At 38.9% G+C, this 19,443-nt stretch overlaps 1 protein-coding gene across 1 annotated transcript in view; it reads left to right on the plus strand.

Annotated features, from left to right (window-relative positions):
• si:dkey-71h2.2 (low density lipoprotein receptor adapter protein 1) overlaps nucleotides 1-19,443 on the plus strand; it is a 62,049-nt gene that overhangs the window by 30,976 nt on the left and 11,630 nt on the right. Inside the window, exons 3-6 of the mRNA XM_034698985.1 lie at nucleotides 684-796; nucleotides 15,487-15,601; nucleotides 15,910-15,982; nucleotides 17,289-17,375. Coding sequence (XP_034554876.1) covers nucleotides 684-796; nucleotides 15,487-15,601; nucleotides 15,910-15,982; nucleotides 17,289-17,375 — 388 coding nt within the window. The remainder of the gene's footprint in view (nucleotides 1-683; nucleotides 797-15,486; nucleotides 15,602-15,909; nucleotides 15,983-17,288; nucleotides 17,376-19,443) is intronic.

Genomic DNA, 19,443 nt, shown 5'->3' on the forward strand with positions numbered 1-19,443 from the left:
TTCTGTTGTCCTTCAGAAGTCCTCGTTTCTGTTTAAGCACAGCTCACACTGTTTTTATCCACCGCATCTCTTCACTGTTAGCCTGTACTTCACCTCCTGTCAAAATAAAAGCGCCCTGATGCACGGGGAATGTTGAAGTAAATGATGAAATCTTTGCTTTTTATTTCCCTTCCCTTCCGTCTTTCTTCTCTGCTTTCCCTCAACGTCACTCCACTGAGTCTTAACCTGATATCATCTGGCTGTGAAACTAAAGTGCTCTCATTTGCCAGCTAATTGCACCGTAAGGAGGGTCATTGTCATTGTCAACAGGCGCTCTCGCAGACTGCAAGCTCAGCACTGTGGCGTTGTTTTTCTGAAGCTCCAGATGGAGCGGAGCGGCAGGGGGAGCGAGTGGCTGCCAGCTCGACCTCGAGGACTCATTCTGAGCTACACATTGCAGCTCCTCTCCTCCCTCTGTTCTGTCACCTTTTATAAATTCCCTGCATTTCTGAGACAAATCACGCAGGCTGCTCGGTTTCACTCAGCGACTGTTCCACTGCAGGGTTTTCGGTGTTTGACCAGATGTGAGTTTATGTTTTAAATATGTCACAGTGACAGGCTGGAGCTGTCTCCACCTGTGCTTAGATCTTCTCCGTCTGATTTAAGTGTCCTATATATTTGTGTTTTATGTTCTTTATCCACAGGCCAGAGCCAGCGCCAAGAAGTTTCGGAAAGTAACTCTGACAGTGTCCCCTAAAGGCATCATCATCACAGACGCAGAGACGGCAGACCTCATAGAAAACGTCTCCATATACAGGTACAGAAGAAGTGCTGGAATAGAATAGACTGAAAATAGAAAGCTGCAAAGTGGATAAGCTGATTGAGTCCAACACTCCAGCAGAGTGCACCAGACTGTACTCAGGTTCCCATTCACTGCAGGTATTTTTATCCCTGCGAGCTGCATGGTTCCATGTTTTCAGAGTCGGTCTGCTCAGTGCTCCATCTGTGCTTCTGTCTGTTGGTCTGTCAGCACGTCGCTCTGACTGAGGAGGAGCATTATATATATGAGACACTTTATCTCCTGGAAATGCATGACAAAAAACATTAACAGGTCACTCAGAGTTTCTAAATCTTATATTCTTGATGCTCTTTGATAGAATATCTTAGTCCTCTTTGCAGCCAGAGGACTCTTCTTGAAGTGAAGGCTTGTTTTATACTGAAGTTGGAGTGTGTCTAGACTGTTTGTGCAGCAGTGTGTTCTTCTATCTGTAGATCGTTGTCGAAGGTGAGGTGACAAGTAGAAAACTGTTCATGTCTTTGGACAGCTTGCATTCAAGTGCAAAGACTTTGTGTGAGACTTTGTTGAAGATGGTGGTCTGCTTATCATTTGTTACCTGGCCGTGTCGAATACTTAAATCCTGATTGGTCAAAACCCCAAAACAATGCAAATTAATTCTCAATTGCAAAAGTGACACCACAGACAACCTGATCACACACCTCCATATCAAATCAATCTGAGGAAAGGAGTTAAGCACATTTCATTCTGCCTGTTGACACTGTGGCAAAAAGCTATAGTGTCCGTCTCAGGCTGGTCTTGAGAGTCAGGAAATAATGACAGTTAGCGGACACAGATGAGAGAGTGAGGAGCTACTGGACTCCAACCATCTTTGATAGGGAAAAGTGGGGCAACATCTTCCCCTGCTATCGAAGCAATGGCAGCAGAGCTGGAGAGAGCATCGCTAAAATGGCTATCGCTACACTGTCACTTTAACCATGAGCGGTAGTGATAAGGGCAGCAATGTTTCAAGTTAGATTTGCATGTTTATCTTAAAAGGTGCATCACCTGCAAAACTCAGAGAAGGAGAGCCTAATGAGGACAGAAATGTCAACATAAATATTCCAACTTCAGTGGATGTGTTCACTTTGATGTTAATTAAAACAAAAAAGTACTCAAGTCTAAATAGTAATTTGTCACACAAGGAGGCTGATAAGATCTGTTGCCAAAGCTTTACTGATGGTGGAATCAGAAGGACCATTTTTTAGCTGTATGAATAAATCCATCCTTCTATCTCACCGCTATCATAGCTCTTTCTCCTATTCTCCTATATCCTTTTTTAATCATATCGTTTCTGGAGTTTAATTTCCCAAACATCTTCTCACATGCAGCAATTCCTGTCATCTGTTCCCTCCACATTTTCAGTGTAGGAGTTTGAGTCTCCTTCCAGAATCTTAAAAGTAGTCTAGTACAGGTTATGATGCCAGTTGTTAATATTCAAAGTCTAGATTTACTCAGCTGTGGCACCAAACTTCCAACACATCCTAACCATTCATCCATACACCTCAAAGTATTCTTCCATAATGGGGATACCATGGGGCATTTCCATAGTGTGTGCATGTATGTATCACGTTCTGTTTTACATTTCCAACATAAGCTGTCTTTGATTAAAAGACTATAGAGCAGGGGTTCCCAAACTTTTCCGCCTGCGACCACCAAAATATAGGTGCCAAAGATTTGCGACCCCTACTATCCCTCAAAGTGATTTAATGTGGCTTCATTTAGCTGGTCTGCAGAACATTTGCCTACCTACATGAGCATGTTGCTGTTTTCCCTGTACTGTTATGAATCAACCTGCTGCTACTGATGCTTTTGATAATTAATTGTTCACTAACCCTAAACTTAGGAGTCATCTGGCAAAAAGAAAGGCAGAAAACTCATTACATTTTCTATTTTCAAGGTTTATTTCAAGTTTAGCTTCTATTTTTGTTGATATTTTTTACTATAATGGGTAAAATGTACAAATTTTAGATAACTTAAAAAAAAAAAAAGCCATTCTGGACGACATCTCATGACCCCAATTTGTGTCTTGGGGGTCCTGACCCACACTTTGGAAACCCTTGCTATAGAACCTTATTGGTGTGTAATAGTACCTATGAAGTATTTTATATTGGATATACACTACCAGTCAAAAGTTTGGAAACACCTTCTCATTCAAGGGTTTGTATTTATTTTAATTATTTGAAACACTGTAGATTAATACTGAAGACATCAAAACTATGAAAGAACATATATGGAATTACTTAATGAACAAAAAAATGTTAAACAAACCAGAATATGTTCTATATTTTAGATTCTGTAAAGTAGCCCCCTTTTTCCTTCATGACAGCTTTGCACACTCTTGGTATTCTCTCAGTCTGCTTCATGAAGTGGTCTCCTGGAATGGTTTCTAATTAACATGAGCCTTGTCAAGAGTTCATTTGTAGAATTACTTGCCTTCTTAATGTGTTTTGCTGTGATCCATATTATCTCAAAACCAGATTATTTCAAAGTTTTGATGTCTTCAGTATTAATCTACAATGTTGAAAATATTTAGAATAAATAAAAACCATTGAATGAGAAGGTGTGTCCAAACTTTTGACTGGTAGTGTATTTGCCTCTAGCTTCTCTGATGTATTTCCCATTATTGGAAAGAATTCTCTGCCATGTTTCTTCTTCAAATCAACAACCAATATCTTTTCCTCATATCTTGCTGAGACTTTTACATCCACTCTTATTTATCCGAGGACATCTGAATTAAACTTAATGTACATATCCAGTAAATTAATTCCTTCTTTAAAATTGAATGACGTTTTTAGATTACTGTGTCGATTCACTTCCTGTTCTAGTTTTTTCCTTTGTACAAGTGACACAGTGACAGTCCCACTGACCTCGTTTTCATAGTAGTACTACTGGCTCCATGCTTATAATTGAAACTTTCATGCAGAACAATTTCATTCAGTGTTTTCAGAGAGTCACTGAATGATGTTATAGTTATCTCAATAAGTGGCTGCTTTACTTTACTGGCACAGTTGAGTGATATGACGTGAATACTAATGATTCGTACATGAAGTGAACTTTGTGTGAACCTATCCATCAATTTTCTGTTTATTCTTAATGAACAGTATGTCATGTGTTGAAGGATGAAGGTGCTCCCTCCAGTTGCTTCCTTAAAGCAGTATATTGACCTCATCTGATGCATGAAGTCATCTATGTAGGTCACTCTCCCCTCTGTCCTCTGCTTTGGCTCCCTTTGCACCATTAAACCAAGCTTTCTTCTCAGATCTGTCATGTGTCCCATGTTTGGTCAGTTCACAGTGAAACCATTAATGTCAGGGCGGGAGGGGCTCACTGGAGGGTCTGTTACTGTCTCTCTGTGTCAATAAAAATGAGCCCTTCAGTTACATGCTTGGTCTCTTTCTACCAAATCAGTGAAGTGTGTATGGATTGTTATACGTCTGGCCGGTTTCCCCTTGTTGGAAAGACCTCCTGTAACACGGCCCCGGCCTCTTGTCAATGAGGATTACAGTCTAAATATCATATGGCTGGACTGTGATTACCAAACAGGCTGTGATCGAGACATGTGAGTGTGTTTGTGAGTCAGTGTGTGTGTGTGTGTTCGCATCCGCTTCTGATCCACCTTATCAGCGCTAACAGACCACAGGCGACGGGGAATCAGCCTCGTCTTTGATCTCCTCTTCCTCTCCTTATCTCCCCCCCCTCTTCTTCCTCCTTTCATTTACACTGCCTATAAATGACTCCTTCCTTTCTGCTCGTATTAACATGCACAGAGCACCGAACGCAGGGATACCCACGACTAATTGGCCACTTTGAAACTCACGCCGCCTTTACTCTGGAGTAATGATGCTGGAGAGATTGAGGGGCCACATGCAGAGCTGACTGAGGATTGATTTTTTTTTTTTTCTCCCCTTTCATGAGACCCCACCCCCCCACCTCCTCTCTCCCCTTTTGCCCCTCCTTTCTTGTGTCTTATTTTAGTTGCACATAATCCATTTATTGGCCAAGAAAGCGAGTGAAGTGTGAAAGGCTGTGGCGTGTGTGAGAATGGATGAAATCAGACTGTTTATTGTGCATAACAAATAAGGTTTGTTTGTGTGAGTGTGTGTATTTGTTTGCACACACTGGCCATCCATGCATGAGTGGACATATAAGCATTTAAGTATGCGCCTCACGCTCCGTGTGTGTATTTAAATGTCTGTTTTTGTAGCGTTAATTGTGGATCCACACCTAGTGGAGGTCGGGCTGTTTCCCTCAGGGGAAGCTTAGGGAGGAGAACAGACAGGAAGATATTGTGCATCGCATTGGAAATAGGATCCTCCCAACCATGACCCTCCCAGCCCCCCTCCACACACACACACACCCACTCACAAACATTGCAGTATCGTTCCCTGCTTTTTGCATTAAAGTTTCCTCTCTGTTATCACATGATATTTAATCCAGCAGTATTTACAACCACTCTGCTCCCGACAGCAGCAGCTAATTTGTAACATCAGACATTAAAATAGTTTATCGTCCTTGTAGCGCTGCTGGAGGTTACTGCTGGCGGGGGTGAGGCCCGGGGCGGCAGCACTCAGGAGGTTTGATGATAATTCAGTGGTAAAGTTTTAGTGGAATGATGTTTTGAAGAGAGTTTTTTATTATAAAGGGAATGAAAAGACTAAGTTGGTGATATTTTTAAGCATACAAGGAAGAGAGTAGAGATTTAATTACATTTCATTTAATTGGATCTCCATTAGCTGTGGCCGAAGAAACAGCTATTCTTCTTGGAGTCACTCCGAACACATAGAAACGGAGGCTTCACCACAATACACAATCACATCAGTCTTTCACAATAATAAGCTCAAGAAAGAACCCCACAAAACAACAAAAAATAAAAACAAAACAGAAACAGCTGTAACAAAAACACGGTCATGGACATGGACCTGGTTCAGATAATACTATTCACAAAACAGAGGTGAATAAGAGCGACTGATGGTCAGATCATAGCCTATTACATGTCATAATACAGAATAGATCACAACGTGTTATTCCATAGTTATTGACAGGTCTTTAAAGCTGGGGTTGGCAGTCTTGGAAAACTAGCATGAATTTGAATGTAGCATTTCTTCAGGACTCCGTCTAACCCCTCCCCTCCTCCCTCAGAGCTCCTCCAAAACGACGCCCCCCACGCTCACATGCAAGAGCGCCGCTGACTTGCGACCATATGATCGTGACTGATTCAAAACCGGTCCTCACCAAAACATTATCATAGTGAAAGTTAAAAACACAAACAAACATGGCTGCTGTTAGTACTCACAACTTCATTCTAGCATTATCCAGCTGTACTGGTGACACGATATCAGGCTCAGCCTCTGAAAAGCGCCTAGTGCTTCCAGCACACAAGGCCTCAAAATCACTAGCTCGACTCTTCTCTTCTGTTGCCCCTAAATGGTGGAATGAATTGGCCAACTCCATTCGATCTGCAGAGTCCCTCTCTACTTTCAAAAGACAGCTAAAGACCCAGCTCTTTAGGAAGCACTATGCACTTAGCTAGACTCTTCTCCACTGTTGTCCCCAGTGGCAGATCATGTCTTCCAGCTACAATTGACTCACACTGTCCTGCTCTACTCTGGGAATCTGTGTTCAGCTCTTGAGTGACCCAGCACTTGGTACTTTGGTCATTGTTGTGGTGATGTTAATTGTTGATGATGACAATGGAAGGTCTTAAATTGTTTGGTTGCTTCATTGTAGATGTTCCTTATTTTATTATTAAAAAAAATAAATAAATCCTTACTTACTTTTGTGCATTGCCTTTACACTGCTTGGCAGTACCTGCACCCAAATTGACTTGAAGCACTTTGTTACTCTTACTGATCTTGTTTCCTCTTGTCTAGATCTTTGCTTGTGTTGTTCTTGTTCTCATATGTACGTCGCTTTGGATAAAAGTGTCTGCTAAATGACATTGTAACATTGTGACATTGTAACGTTGTAACAATACAGTTAATACAATTAAAACAACAGTTCTAAAATGCTTTCATGTTTCACAACATTTCAAGTACTTTCTTTAAGTTGCTCAAACACTACCTCTTTAAAGACATCATAAGAAATCAGAGAGGGGAGTTTAGCTGTCATTTTAATGTTATTCCACATAATGGGAGCAGCAATACCAACAGCAATCTTTCCACATTCAGTTCTAAACCTTGGTGTTTTTAGAGTAATCCAGTTTTGAGATCTGGTTTTGCAGTTTGAAGTGTTTGGAGACAAAGAAACTCGTCAAGTAAGGAGAGAGTTAACCTTTGAGGGCCTTTGAAATAAACATAATACTGTGCTTCTTTCTACGAAGACGCCTTTATATTAGAGTTTCCTTGTTTTTAAGCACCAAACGATCATTATTATTATATTTTCAAGTTATATTTTTGGACATTTTCTCCTTTATTGATATGATGACTTAAGAGAGACAGGAAAAGTGGGAAGCAGAGAATGGGGGAAGAGTGTTGCGGCTGGGAGTCGAACCAGCGACCTCTGCGATGAGGACTGTAGCCTCTGTATATGGGGCTCGCTTAGACTGCTAGGCCACTGGCGCCCCAGCACCAAATGATTCTTGAATACATCAGAAATGGAGCACTCAGAATAAATATAGCAAACACAGAGCGTTCTTAGATTTCATCATCTTTCCTCACAGCATCCAAGTCGTCTCATCCTCAGGTGTGTAAATATTGCCCACAAGCTTCTTTTGGAGTTATTGGTTTTGATGCTTGTTTGAAAAAAAGATAATTTCAAGTTCTTGGCTCCAAAAATATATAAAAACATTTTGATCGGTCTATGGAAAAATGGGAATTATGTTGGTCTGCACTGATCTGCCGTAACATTATGATCACGGATGGTGAAGTGAATAACATTTATTATCTCTTCACAGTGTCACCTGTCAGCAGGAGGGATGTGTTAGGCAGCAGGTGAACATTTTGTCCTCAGCGTTGATGTGTTAAAAGCAGGAAGAACGGGCAAAAATGGACAGGGGTTAGACAACTGGGTCAGAGTGTCTCAAAAACTGCAGCTCTTGTGGGTTTTTTCTCGGTCTGCAGGGGTCAGTACCCACCATAACAAGTCCAAGGGAGGGAAAGTATTGAACCAGTGCCAAGGTCAAAGGCAGTCAAGGGTCATGACTCATGTGGGGAGTGAAGACTGGCCTGAGTGCTCCAATCTAACGAAACAGACCAGCCAGGGTTCCCATGCTGACCCTTGTTCCCACACTAATGCACACGAATGAGTTCAAGGTGTTGACTTGGTCTCCGAATCCCACAGATCTTAATCTAATCTGGACTACCATGTCTGATCCTTGTGATCCCACCTCGCATCTTCGAAGGACTAAAAGGATCTGCTGCTTATGTGCTAAATTGGTGCCCGACACAACAGCACATCCTCAGAGGTCTAGTGGAGTCTGTTTCTGGTCTGGTCAGGGCTATTTGTTCTGGTGGGAAAAGAGGGACCTACACAGTATTAGGCAGGTTATAAGATGAGGTATTACTTTATTGATCCCCGGGGGGAATACTGTATTATCATAATGTAATGGCAGGCACAGAGAATTTAAACATTCATGATTCTGAACCAGTCTGACTTTAAAGAGAAAGAATAGCAGGGCGCCTGTGTAGCTCAGCTGGTAGAGCAGGCGCCCCATGTACAGAGGCTTCAATCTTTGTCCCAATGATTGGAGGATCAATGACTGGTTCTGACATGATTTGGTGCATGTCGATCTCTCTCTGATCCCTGACGCTCTAAAGCTGTTAAATAAAAGCAAATAGACCCAAAAATGATCTTCAAATTAAAAGACAGAAACGAGCCATCATCTAAAAACATGATTTTAAGGCACATTAGTACAGCCAAAGTCCTATTTACATGATAAAAAATCAAAAGTAATGACACAAAGCTTTTTTTTGATACCATTGGCTCTGGTCAATTAGCTTAGCTTAGACTAGCATAATGACCCAAACCTGGGGGAAATAGCTAGCCTGGCTTTGTTTGAGCACAAATGTTAAGATGTTACTTCATGACATTTAAAAGTGCTGGTTATGGGGCTCTGGTTTGGTCTGGTGGCTAAGTCTTGCACCCCATGTACAGAGGCTATAGTCCTTGATGTTGTTGGCCCAGGTTTGAATCCATCCTGCGGTCATTCACCACTCTCTCTCAGTTTCCTGCTCTGTTCCTCTAAATCAGGGGTTCCAAAAGTGGGGGTCGCCAGACACTATAGGGGGGTCGCAAGAAGTCTTCCAGATTTGTATTGATTGATTGATTGATTGATTTTAAGTTATCTAAAGTTGCATATTTTACTCATTGTTGTAAATATTACAACAAAAGCATCAGTTGCAGGTTCATTCATAACAGCACAGGAAACAGAGTCACATGTGAAGCTAGGCTGATTTTCTGCAGACCAGCTAAATGAAGTATGAAGCAACATTTTAATAACATCCAGGGACAGTGGGGGGTGTGAGTCTTTGACCCCTGTAATTTGGGGGTTGCGGCCTGAAAAGTTTGGGGCACAGAGTGCTCTAAATAAAGACATAAAAGTCTAATGATAAACTTGTTATTTGATTTCTTTTGAATCTTCTCTTTGAAATGAACCAGGCTGGCTGTTTCCCCCACTTCCTTTTTCTCTGACTATGTTTTCTATTTATTCATTACAGGCTTTTAGGTTATGTATTTATTTATAGGGTCTATTTTCAGCTTGTTATCTATTTTTATACGCTGCTGGACCTGAGTAACGTTTTTCTTTCCTTCATGTTTTTAACCTTGAACATTCTTTAATCCAAGCTAAGCTAACTCCTCCTTAGCCCTAGCTCCTTGCGCAAACACGTGAGTGATACGGTTTGATCTTTCTCTCACTACAGGAAATAAGTGTATATTTAAAGATGTCAGACTTTACTTTACTTCTTTTATTAAATGTTGCTTGAGAAAACAAAAAAACCCTGGATTGTTTGTGACAAAAAGTTTGGTGATGTGTGTTATTCTGTATTTGGATGAAACACAGATTTGCCACTTGATCAGTCGATGGTTGTTTTTTATTTTAAGCATTCACTGGATTTTTTTTACACACAATATGTGAAACAAGTGTAGGGAACTCATGCAATATGCTGACTTATTGTCTCTTGTGTTCTTATTTTCATTTCTAAATAAGGATAGAGAAAGTGATCCTTGCCTCCTCCAGTGAGCAGCAGACTGTGAGGTGTTGAGCCTCCATCTGGACTGTTGTTACTGATTCATATTCTGACAGGAGCTCTCAGAGTGGACCAGCATATCAATCAGAGAAACACACGGGGCTCAAAGATAACTGACAGTCCACCTGCTAATGATGCTCCGTGTTCTGACACGTTGTTAGATCTGTGAGACGTGTCAGGAGGATTTTTTTAAACATTCATGGAAATATTTGGCCGCTTTCTGTAGGTTTGAATTTGAAGACTCGTTTTAATGCTGCTCTTTCATTACTGCACTTATGTCGTGTTGGAGTTAAACAAAAGTGGTTCATTGCTAAACAGCGTACCTGCTGTATTCAGCGTGCACGCAGGCTTTGATGTACGAGGCTCTGTTCAGGCTTTGTACTGTAAATATTTAAATATTTCCATTGATATTCCCTCGCTGCCGCACAAACAGCGGTGCTCGACACAGCGAGGAGATCAAAGGCTGGAGTCCGCAGAGCCTCTTTGGAGATATGATGCAGACTGACAGCTCAGCTTCTGTTGTTCCAGCTTAGTGAAAACACCACGGCGCTGTCAGTTACTCTTTTTTCCTCCTCTCATTGTTTCAAGCTGGAAGATTGTTTTGTGAGTATGATCCATTGTGTGGCTGGCAGTACATTATTTGTGTTTGTACAGATTCTCCCATCTTGAGTTAAATCAGCAAACAAGGATTCAAGAGTTCACACAAGATAAATGACTTTAGTGGGAATGGAAGAAACAGCTTGTGTGTCTTTGCGCTCTCATGAAACATTCAATCAGAGTCACGTTATGTCAGATTCATGCCATACTAAGAAGACAGAAGTCTGTTATTGTTTGATCTTTTCACATCAGTAATGTCTTTGTATTGATAACGGGAGGTAACAATTCCCCCATTGTTCTGTAAGCGTGTCATTTTGAACACAGCTCAGTGTTGGAAATTGTTTCAGTTGTCTCCTGCAGAAATGTTGTGCCTACAGGCGCTGTATGTGCACTGACCTATTTGCCTATTTCTCTTCTGCCTACAGCGGAGTATTCTGGGTAATCTAACAGCACAGTATGGACAATGAGCAGCATTTCTTACTAGAATGCATCCGTTTAACTCTGTCCCAAAACATCTCTTTATCTTGTATATGTGTTGAAATGTGCGATTAGAGAGAAGAGTACCAAAACTTTCTATCTTTGCTTGGATGAATCCGCCTGTGCATGGTTGCTTCAGGCCTTCGTGCAAACTTCTGTTTGTCTTTATGAGGATAGCTCCAGATCTTTAAATCAAACTAAATCAGTGATGAATTAGGAACCAAAGCAGTGCAAGTTATTTTTTGACTTATGCAAAATGTACAGACAAAAGCACAATATAGAAAGGATCAAAGATGCATCCATAATTCATCCTCTCATCCCCCTCTACCCCATCTACAGGCTGGAATCCATATTGCCTCAGATTAATACAATGGAGTGAGAAAAAGCAAGCTTTGGAATACATTATATATAAGATTTTTAAGAGGAAGCAAACAATAATTAATTAAATAAAAAAGTCAGTATGACTTTTATGCTTAAGCGTGTTGCCGATTTTGGCCCATCTCCAACAAAAGTCAACAAAGTCCAGATTATCTGATGGTCCTTAAGATTATCTTTCCAGAGTTTTCTGTACTGTGAGGTATGTGAAGAGTAATATTACATGCCTGCCTCACTGCCAAAAAGAAGTTGGTTGCGAAGAGGTGGAAACACCTGATGAGCTGACGGTCCAGAGCTGAATCCTCACTTTACTAGAAATAGACATAGAGCTTTCCACTGCTCGCATGATTGCAGTTAAGGAGTGTAATAAGTGTAATATTCAAATGTGGGCTGGCCTGTTTTAAGATCTGTATCATGGTCTGGTAGAGCTGGTGGTCTCGGGTTGCTCTGGGGTGGGTTTTTATTTAATTAATTTTGTACGTATTTATTTTATTTCATTTATTTATTTATTAACTTTATTTTATTTATTTACTTTATTTTATTCATTCATTTATTTATTTATTTACTTTATTTTACTTATTTACTTAATTTTATTTATTTACTTAATTTTATTCATTTATTTATTTTGTTGTATTCATTATTTATGTATTTATTTATGAATTATGTATGTGTAATATTTTATTCATTCATGTATTAATTTTATTTTATTTTTATGAATTAATTTTATTTATATATTTATTTCATGTTTGTGTATGAATCTCCTGATTTAAGTTACATACACAAAAAAGTGAATCTACATTCTGAGTCTGCATGGAAGATGATCTAGCTGATTTAAAGTCATAAATATTAAACATATTCAATATATTTCCTTTTTTTTAATAACTTTATTTATAGTTTTTCTTAGTTTTGAACAGATATGTACATATACAAACATGTACATCCCCAACATCCCCAACATCCCCTAAACCACCCGACAACTGAAAGGTTATAAAACAGACAGGAAAATGACAAATGAGGGTAAAAAACAAACAAACATGTATATGTATGTTATAATAGTAATAATAATAACCATAGCAGGAAATAAAAAAATAAAAAAATGTAAATAACAATAAATACATAGAATAGAATATATCAAAATAAACTATTCAATATATTTCTGATCAGATATGAGGGGACGGGCTTTATAATCTATGCTGCAGCCAGTCAGTAGAGGGAGCTTTAACTCTGATGGCTTCATTTGGGGGGAGCTGTCATATCGTCCATCTTTTTAAAACGTCTGTGGAGCACACGCATAGCTGCAAGGTGCAAATCTTTGGAGGCTCAATTAACATGCACAGAAATAAGTTAGAAACAGGCTGCAATAAATTTAATAGGGGGGAAAGTAAAAACATCCCAATAAGAGGATAATTAAGTTTATATTGAGCACTTTGGTTACATCACTGTTTTCTAAACTTAAATAGGCCAACCCTTTCAACATTTCCTCCGCTCATTTTCTGCAATTAAGGTCCAAATATAAGTTCTAGCACAGGGGAAAGAGTGGGGAAATACAGAGCTGGGTGTCAGGGGCATTACAATGTGGGTCATGCATCAGTGGTGCAAGCCAGCAAACAAGGCTGGTGGTGATTTCATGCTTGTTGTTCGATCGAATAAATTGCTGCATTTTCAGTGCTCCTCTTTGAAGTGGGGCTGCAGACGACTGGCTGCCAGCTGTGGATCCTTTTTATATGCAGCGTAGAAGTGAGCTGGAATCATGACAGATTATTTAGACATCCACACGACAGCTTCTGCAGTCCTGTGGAGCCTTCAATCCCCGGAGACGACATGTACTTGGGATCGAAGTTGAATTGTTAGCAGACAATGAGATGAGGAGGAAAACAACTTGAGCTGATGAAGCTGAGTTTTGTTTAAGGCTATCCACTTCTGTCCTTGTGCTGCTCATTATAAAGGCCATGTGTTTAATCAGAGTGACAAAGGTCATGTGTGTCACTCCCTGTGGCTCATTTACACGTCTATTTAAAGCCACAAACATGACACGCCTTGCTGGTTCAGGTAGCAGCCTCAGACGGACACACAGGCGGACTCTGGATCAATACTGATTCTAACCGCCTGAATAAGATCCAGCAAAGCAAATCCACCGGATCTGTGTCTGTCGCTTTAGAGAGCCCACACAGGCTTTTTGTGCGTGCTGCACTTCCTCTAGATTGGTTTTAGATAACCCTCCAGAATTACAGGACATGGACTGCAGACGTTTGGATGTCTTGAAACGAGAAATAAGATCCAGGTGTGATTCAGTGTGACTGCCGGGAATGAGGTTCTGAAGCACTTTGAAGTCACAGCACAGATCAATTCGTAACTCAAGATTTCCATTTCTCACTGACACGAGAAACTTTGATACTCCTACAGGAGGAACTTCAAACTACGTGACCGTCCGGGAGGTTATACATGATGTTTGATTTTCAGCTTTTCAGACGCTTCTCTGTATCCTGAGATGATCTCAAGAGACAAAGAGCACAGATTTAAGAATGAGTGCACCTGAATGCAGAGAATTGAAAAGGTGGTGCATTAATATTTGTTTATTTGATAGGAGCAGCAAATTAAAGAACATCAGTAAGAATAAACAAGAAGTAAACAGACCAGAGTGAGCAAGAATTCTCTTTTACATCTACAGTTTTTTCTTTGTCCTCAAATTTCCTCAAATCATTTTTATTTATAGAGCAGCTTTCATTATGTACAGAATGCAGCCCAAACACTTCACAAAAGAACAGACAGAAAACTAGAGATTGGTAAAATATTAAAAAACATAATCTTTTTAAAAATACTTAAAAATAAGATTAAATCAATACAATAAAATTAATGAATTTAAAAAAAATTAACTATCAGTTTAAGTAAATAGGATCAGATAAATAGAATAAATAAACAGATTACTAAATAAATTGCATAAATAAATGTTAAAACAATGATAATAACAAAATTACTGATAATATGATATTAAAAATAATATTAGTAATAATGATAATACTAATAATATTTTTTCTAATAATAATACAAATAATGATAATAATAAAATAACATTGATAGTAATAATTTAATAATAATGATAATAAAAGTAATGATAATAATAAAGAAATTACTACTGATAATGATAATAATATAATAATAATAGTTATAGTAATAAAAATAAATAAAGAATAATAAAAATAATACTGATAATAATAATAGTAATAATAATGCTAATAATAGTAATGATGATAATGATAGAAAAATAATGATAATAATAATAATTAAAATAATACTGATAATTATAATAATAATAATAATAATATAATAATAATATAATAATAATAATAATAATAATAATAATAATAATAATAATAATACTGATAATAATAATATAATAAAAAAATGTATTACTGATAATAATAATAATAATAATAATAATAATAATAATGATGATGATGATCACACTTAGCTGAACTCTCCTGGCTTAACTGACCTTCTTTACGCAGAAACATCAATCCTCAAAGCAGCACTGTGTCAGCACATGAGATCATTTTTGCATAAAACACTCTTATCCCCTAAATACGAGGCGTTAAAGAGCCAGTCCCAGCTTCAAGCATCTCTCGTGGGTGTCACTGACGCTCTTGTGTCTCCTGCTTCACCACCCCAGCTGTGGGACTTCATCAGCATAATATTCATAACTGCTGCTTTCATCCTGCCATGATTGGTTTCCTAATGCATATGCAAGAGGGTGGAGGGTTGAAAAGTTATGGTGCTGTATTGACATGTTTACAGTGCAGCCTGCTTTGAAATATGAGTTGCAGGGGGGCAGCTTATGCAGTGAACATGGTCCTCTTTGTTCTGCATGCCTGTATTGTGATATAATGGGATGTTTGCCTGGAGACATTAATGGCATAAATTGGTTCCTGCCTACTGCAGTTGCTCGTTCATCACCATAAATGCAGCTCTGTCAGTCGGATTTATCCTATTTGGCATGTGTGATAATGCTTCTTTGTTTTTCTGTGTCTTCTCTAACAGAATCTCGTACTGCACGGCCGATAAAACTCAGGATAAGGTGTTTGCGTACGTCTCCCAGAGTCAGTTCAATGAGACGCTGGAGTGTCACGCGTATCTGTGCCAGAAGAAGAAGATCGTAAGTAATCAAGCGCTCATAAGTGATGCATTCACTGTGTTCTTATTTGTGTTTGGACTCAAGCTCTTGGACTTCAGCAGGTCAGAAGGACTGTGCACATTTATCATAATGAGAGGCTGCAAGGAGCATTAATGTAGAGGGTGTGTGGCTCCCTCTTGTGGCAGGTTTCCACTCAGCCCAGCAGTCTGCTTCTCTTCATGAAAATTTTTTTAATAGATTAACTGAAGATGTTAAAGCAAATGTTCTTGTATTATTGGGTTTTATATTAAGCCTGTGTTTCATCTGTACCATGTTCTTCTTCTCTCCAGGCTCAGGCTGTGACATTAACCGTAGCTCAGGCCTTTAAGGTCGCCCTCGATCTTTGGGAGATCGCTCAGGAAGGTGAGTCACCAAACAAAAGGAGGGAAGGTCAGATAAAGAAAGAAGGGAAGCTATTCTTCGATGCACCTCTCTCACATATTTTTTATTTTAGATATATTCAGGAATTTTAAGGCCTGATATTTATAGTGTCTCACAAAAGTGAGTACACCCCTCACATTTCTTCTAAAGATGATGCACAAGAAAGTCCACAAACAATTGCAAAAGACAAGCAGACTAAGGACATGGATTACTGGAACCATGTCTTGTGGTCTGATGAGACCAAGATAAACTTATTTGGGTCAGATGGTGTCAAGCGTGGGTGGCGGCAACCAGGTGAGGAGTACAAAGACAAGTGTGTCTTGCCTACAGTCAAGCATGGTGGTGGGAGTGTCATGGTCTGGGTCTGCATGAGTGCTGCCATGATAACAACCCAAAACACATCCACAAGACGGCCACTGCCTTGCTAAAGAAGCTGAGGGTGAAGGTGATGGAGTGGCCAAGCATGTCTCCAGACCTAAACCCTATTGAGCATCTGTGGGGCGTCCTCAAACGGAAGGTGGAGGAGCGAAAGGTCTCTAACATCCACCAGCTCCGTGATGTCGTCATGGAGGAGTGGAAGAGGATTCCAGTGGCGACCTGTGAAGCTCTGGTGAACTCCATGCCCAAGAGGGTTAAGGCAGTGCTGGAAAATAATAGTGGCCACACAAAATATTAGGACTTTGGGCCCAATTTGGACATTTTCACTTCGGGGTGTACTCACTTTTGTTGCCGGTGGTTTAGACATTAATGGCTGTGGGTTGAGTTATTTTGAGGGGACAGTAAATTTACACTGTTATACAAGCTGTACACTGACTACTTTACATTGTATCAAAGTGTCATTTCTTCAGAGTTGTCCCATGAAAAGATATAATTAAATATTTGCAGAAATGCGAGGGGTGTACTCAGTTTTGTGAGATACTGTACAGCCCACAGCAGGAAATTCTCTGTCAGAAAGGTACACTCCACAATTTCAATTGTTACGAAATGACACAAAGAAAACATTAGAAAACAACATATTAACATCTGAGGCGAACAGTAAAGAGTGCAATGCACACAAACGCCAACTCGCTAACGGTAGACATGCAAGATTTCAACCTGTGGCTTTCATACCTTAGCTCACCACGACTTCCTCGACTCATACAAACCTCAAGGTTGGCAGGAAAAGGTCTGAACAAACCCGGTGTCAAAGATACACATAGCGTGACAGGTGGTATATGTTTTATAGAGTGCAGTGAATGTGGGTAAAAGCTCTAGATGCTGAACTTTGTGGTTGTATTTCTGTCTGCAGACAAAAGCAAGAAGGCCAGGACCTGCTGTTCATGTGCCACAAGCAACGGACAGACGGAGACATCAGGCACTCCGTGTGTTTCTGCAGGTTTGTTCATCACCTCGTCTGACACCCACCCTGCTGCAGGGATTACAGGTTTATAAGACAACTAGACTAAGTTGACTTTAACACAAGGCTCTGGTGCTTTTATGAGAAGGATAAGCTCTCAGCAGTAGAGATTATTGGTATCAGACGGGTCTCTTCACTGAGTTATAGCCGACCACATGGTTCATGTCCCTCACAACTTTGGTATAAGTGTTTTCAAAGTGTCTCCTCCTTCATCTTCGTCTAAGCTGCAGGGTCACTTTAAGATAGAGTATGTAATAAGCAGGGAGGTCTTCAAAAACAGGATTAGGGACTATTTGACCACTGAATAAACATCTCCTGTTGTTACATTCTTATGATTGATGACTTGGAGTCACTCCTACTTGTTGAAGTCTGTTAGTTTTCCTTAGTTATGAAACTTTTATGCTTTCATCTTAGCAAGAACAAAGTTAATCAAACTTTAATTCTCAAGCAGAATTTTCTAAAAAATACAAATTAAAACAGTATCTTTCTTATGTTGTGGACAAATCCTTATATTTGAGGCTTTATTTATCAACATTATTTTGTATATTTCTTTCAATACTATTTTGTATTATCTTCATATTTATAGGTGCCAAACAAAAAAGCTTTAACTTCCCTTTAATGGGCCAAAAAGAAAACTGTACACATGCAACTGTATAAATATAATTATAAGTATAAATATAAATATAGATATAATTTAATTATATAAATATAAATATAGATATAATTTAATTATATACATATAAATATAATTTAATTATATAAATATAAGTATAGATATAATATGAATATAGATATAATTTAATTAAATAAATATGAATATAAATATAAATATAAATATAGTTTAGTTATTTAAACAAAGTATAAATATAGATATCATTTAATTATATAAGTATAATTTAATTATATCCATATAAGTATAAATATAAATATAGATCTAATTGAATTAGATAAATACTAACATATTATATCATTAAACTATATGCATAAGTATAACTATAAATATATTTTAATTATATAAATATAAATATAATTTAATTAATTATAAATATAGAAGTATAAATATAAATGTAAATATACATTTAAATATGAATAGAGCAGGTATTTCATATATTTAAGCAAAGTCCATATTCAATTTACTGTCCAGCTAATCAATGAGCACATTACCCAAATCACCACGTTCCAAAACACACACAAAAGGTTCCCACATCTTTTCACACAATGTCAGTTTTCCTCAGGTTTTTGATGGATCAGAGGTTTCTGTTACAGCTGGAGGATGAGTTTAAAGATGGTATAATCTCATCACACTGTATACAGACAGAATAAAAGACTTAATGATCTAATCAGTGGTGTATAAATGATAGATATAAAACTGATGTAGTCTCTGCAATGAGACTGTAATTAGAAGCAGAGTTACAGTAAAGACTAGTGCATTTATAATCCTTACAAACCCACAGTGTGGAGTGAACGTGACGAATTAAAGCTCCTGTTTTCATCTGCATAATGATATTTAAATGACTTTAGCAGTTCTAGCATGCACACAACAACCAAACTAGTCATTTTGTACTTTGACACTGAACCCGCTCACACTCAAATTAAACTGCCGTCAGTCTCATGGAGGACAAATCAGCCAATTACACACTCTCATTAGTCATTCAGAGAGGCAGGAGATTTTTAAGTGCCATCCAACAGCCGTGACATTTATAGGTCAAAATGCTTTCCTGCTCCTCGGGGGTCACAGAGTCCAAGAAATGAGGTTTAATCATCCGTTCAGGTTGTTGTTAGCTAATAGCCAGCCTCTCTTAATTTAAGCTTGCTCCACATCCTGCTGCAGAGGCCTGAGGACACAGAGAAAGTGGTGTGAAAGCTTTGAGGAGCTCAGGAGTGACTCTGCTCAGAGAGGGTGGCTGAAAGTTTTTACAGAGAGGATTTGAAATCAGCTTCAAGCAGAGAGAGCTGAGAGCGCCTCGAGCTGAAGTTACACAACAAATCTCTCTTTTTCTTGCGACTGGATGTGGATCCTTTCTCTTCTGTCTCACCTCCTGTGTAC

This window comes from Notolabrus celidotus, chromosome 13, assembly GCF_009762535.1.
Source record: "Notolabrus celidotus isolate fNotCel1 chromosome 13, fNotCel1.pri, whole genome shotgun sequence".
NCBI lineage: Eukaryota > Metazoa > Chordata > Actinopteri > Labriformes > Labridae > Notolabrus > Notolabrus celidotus.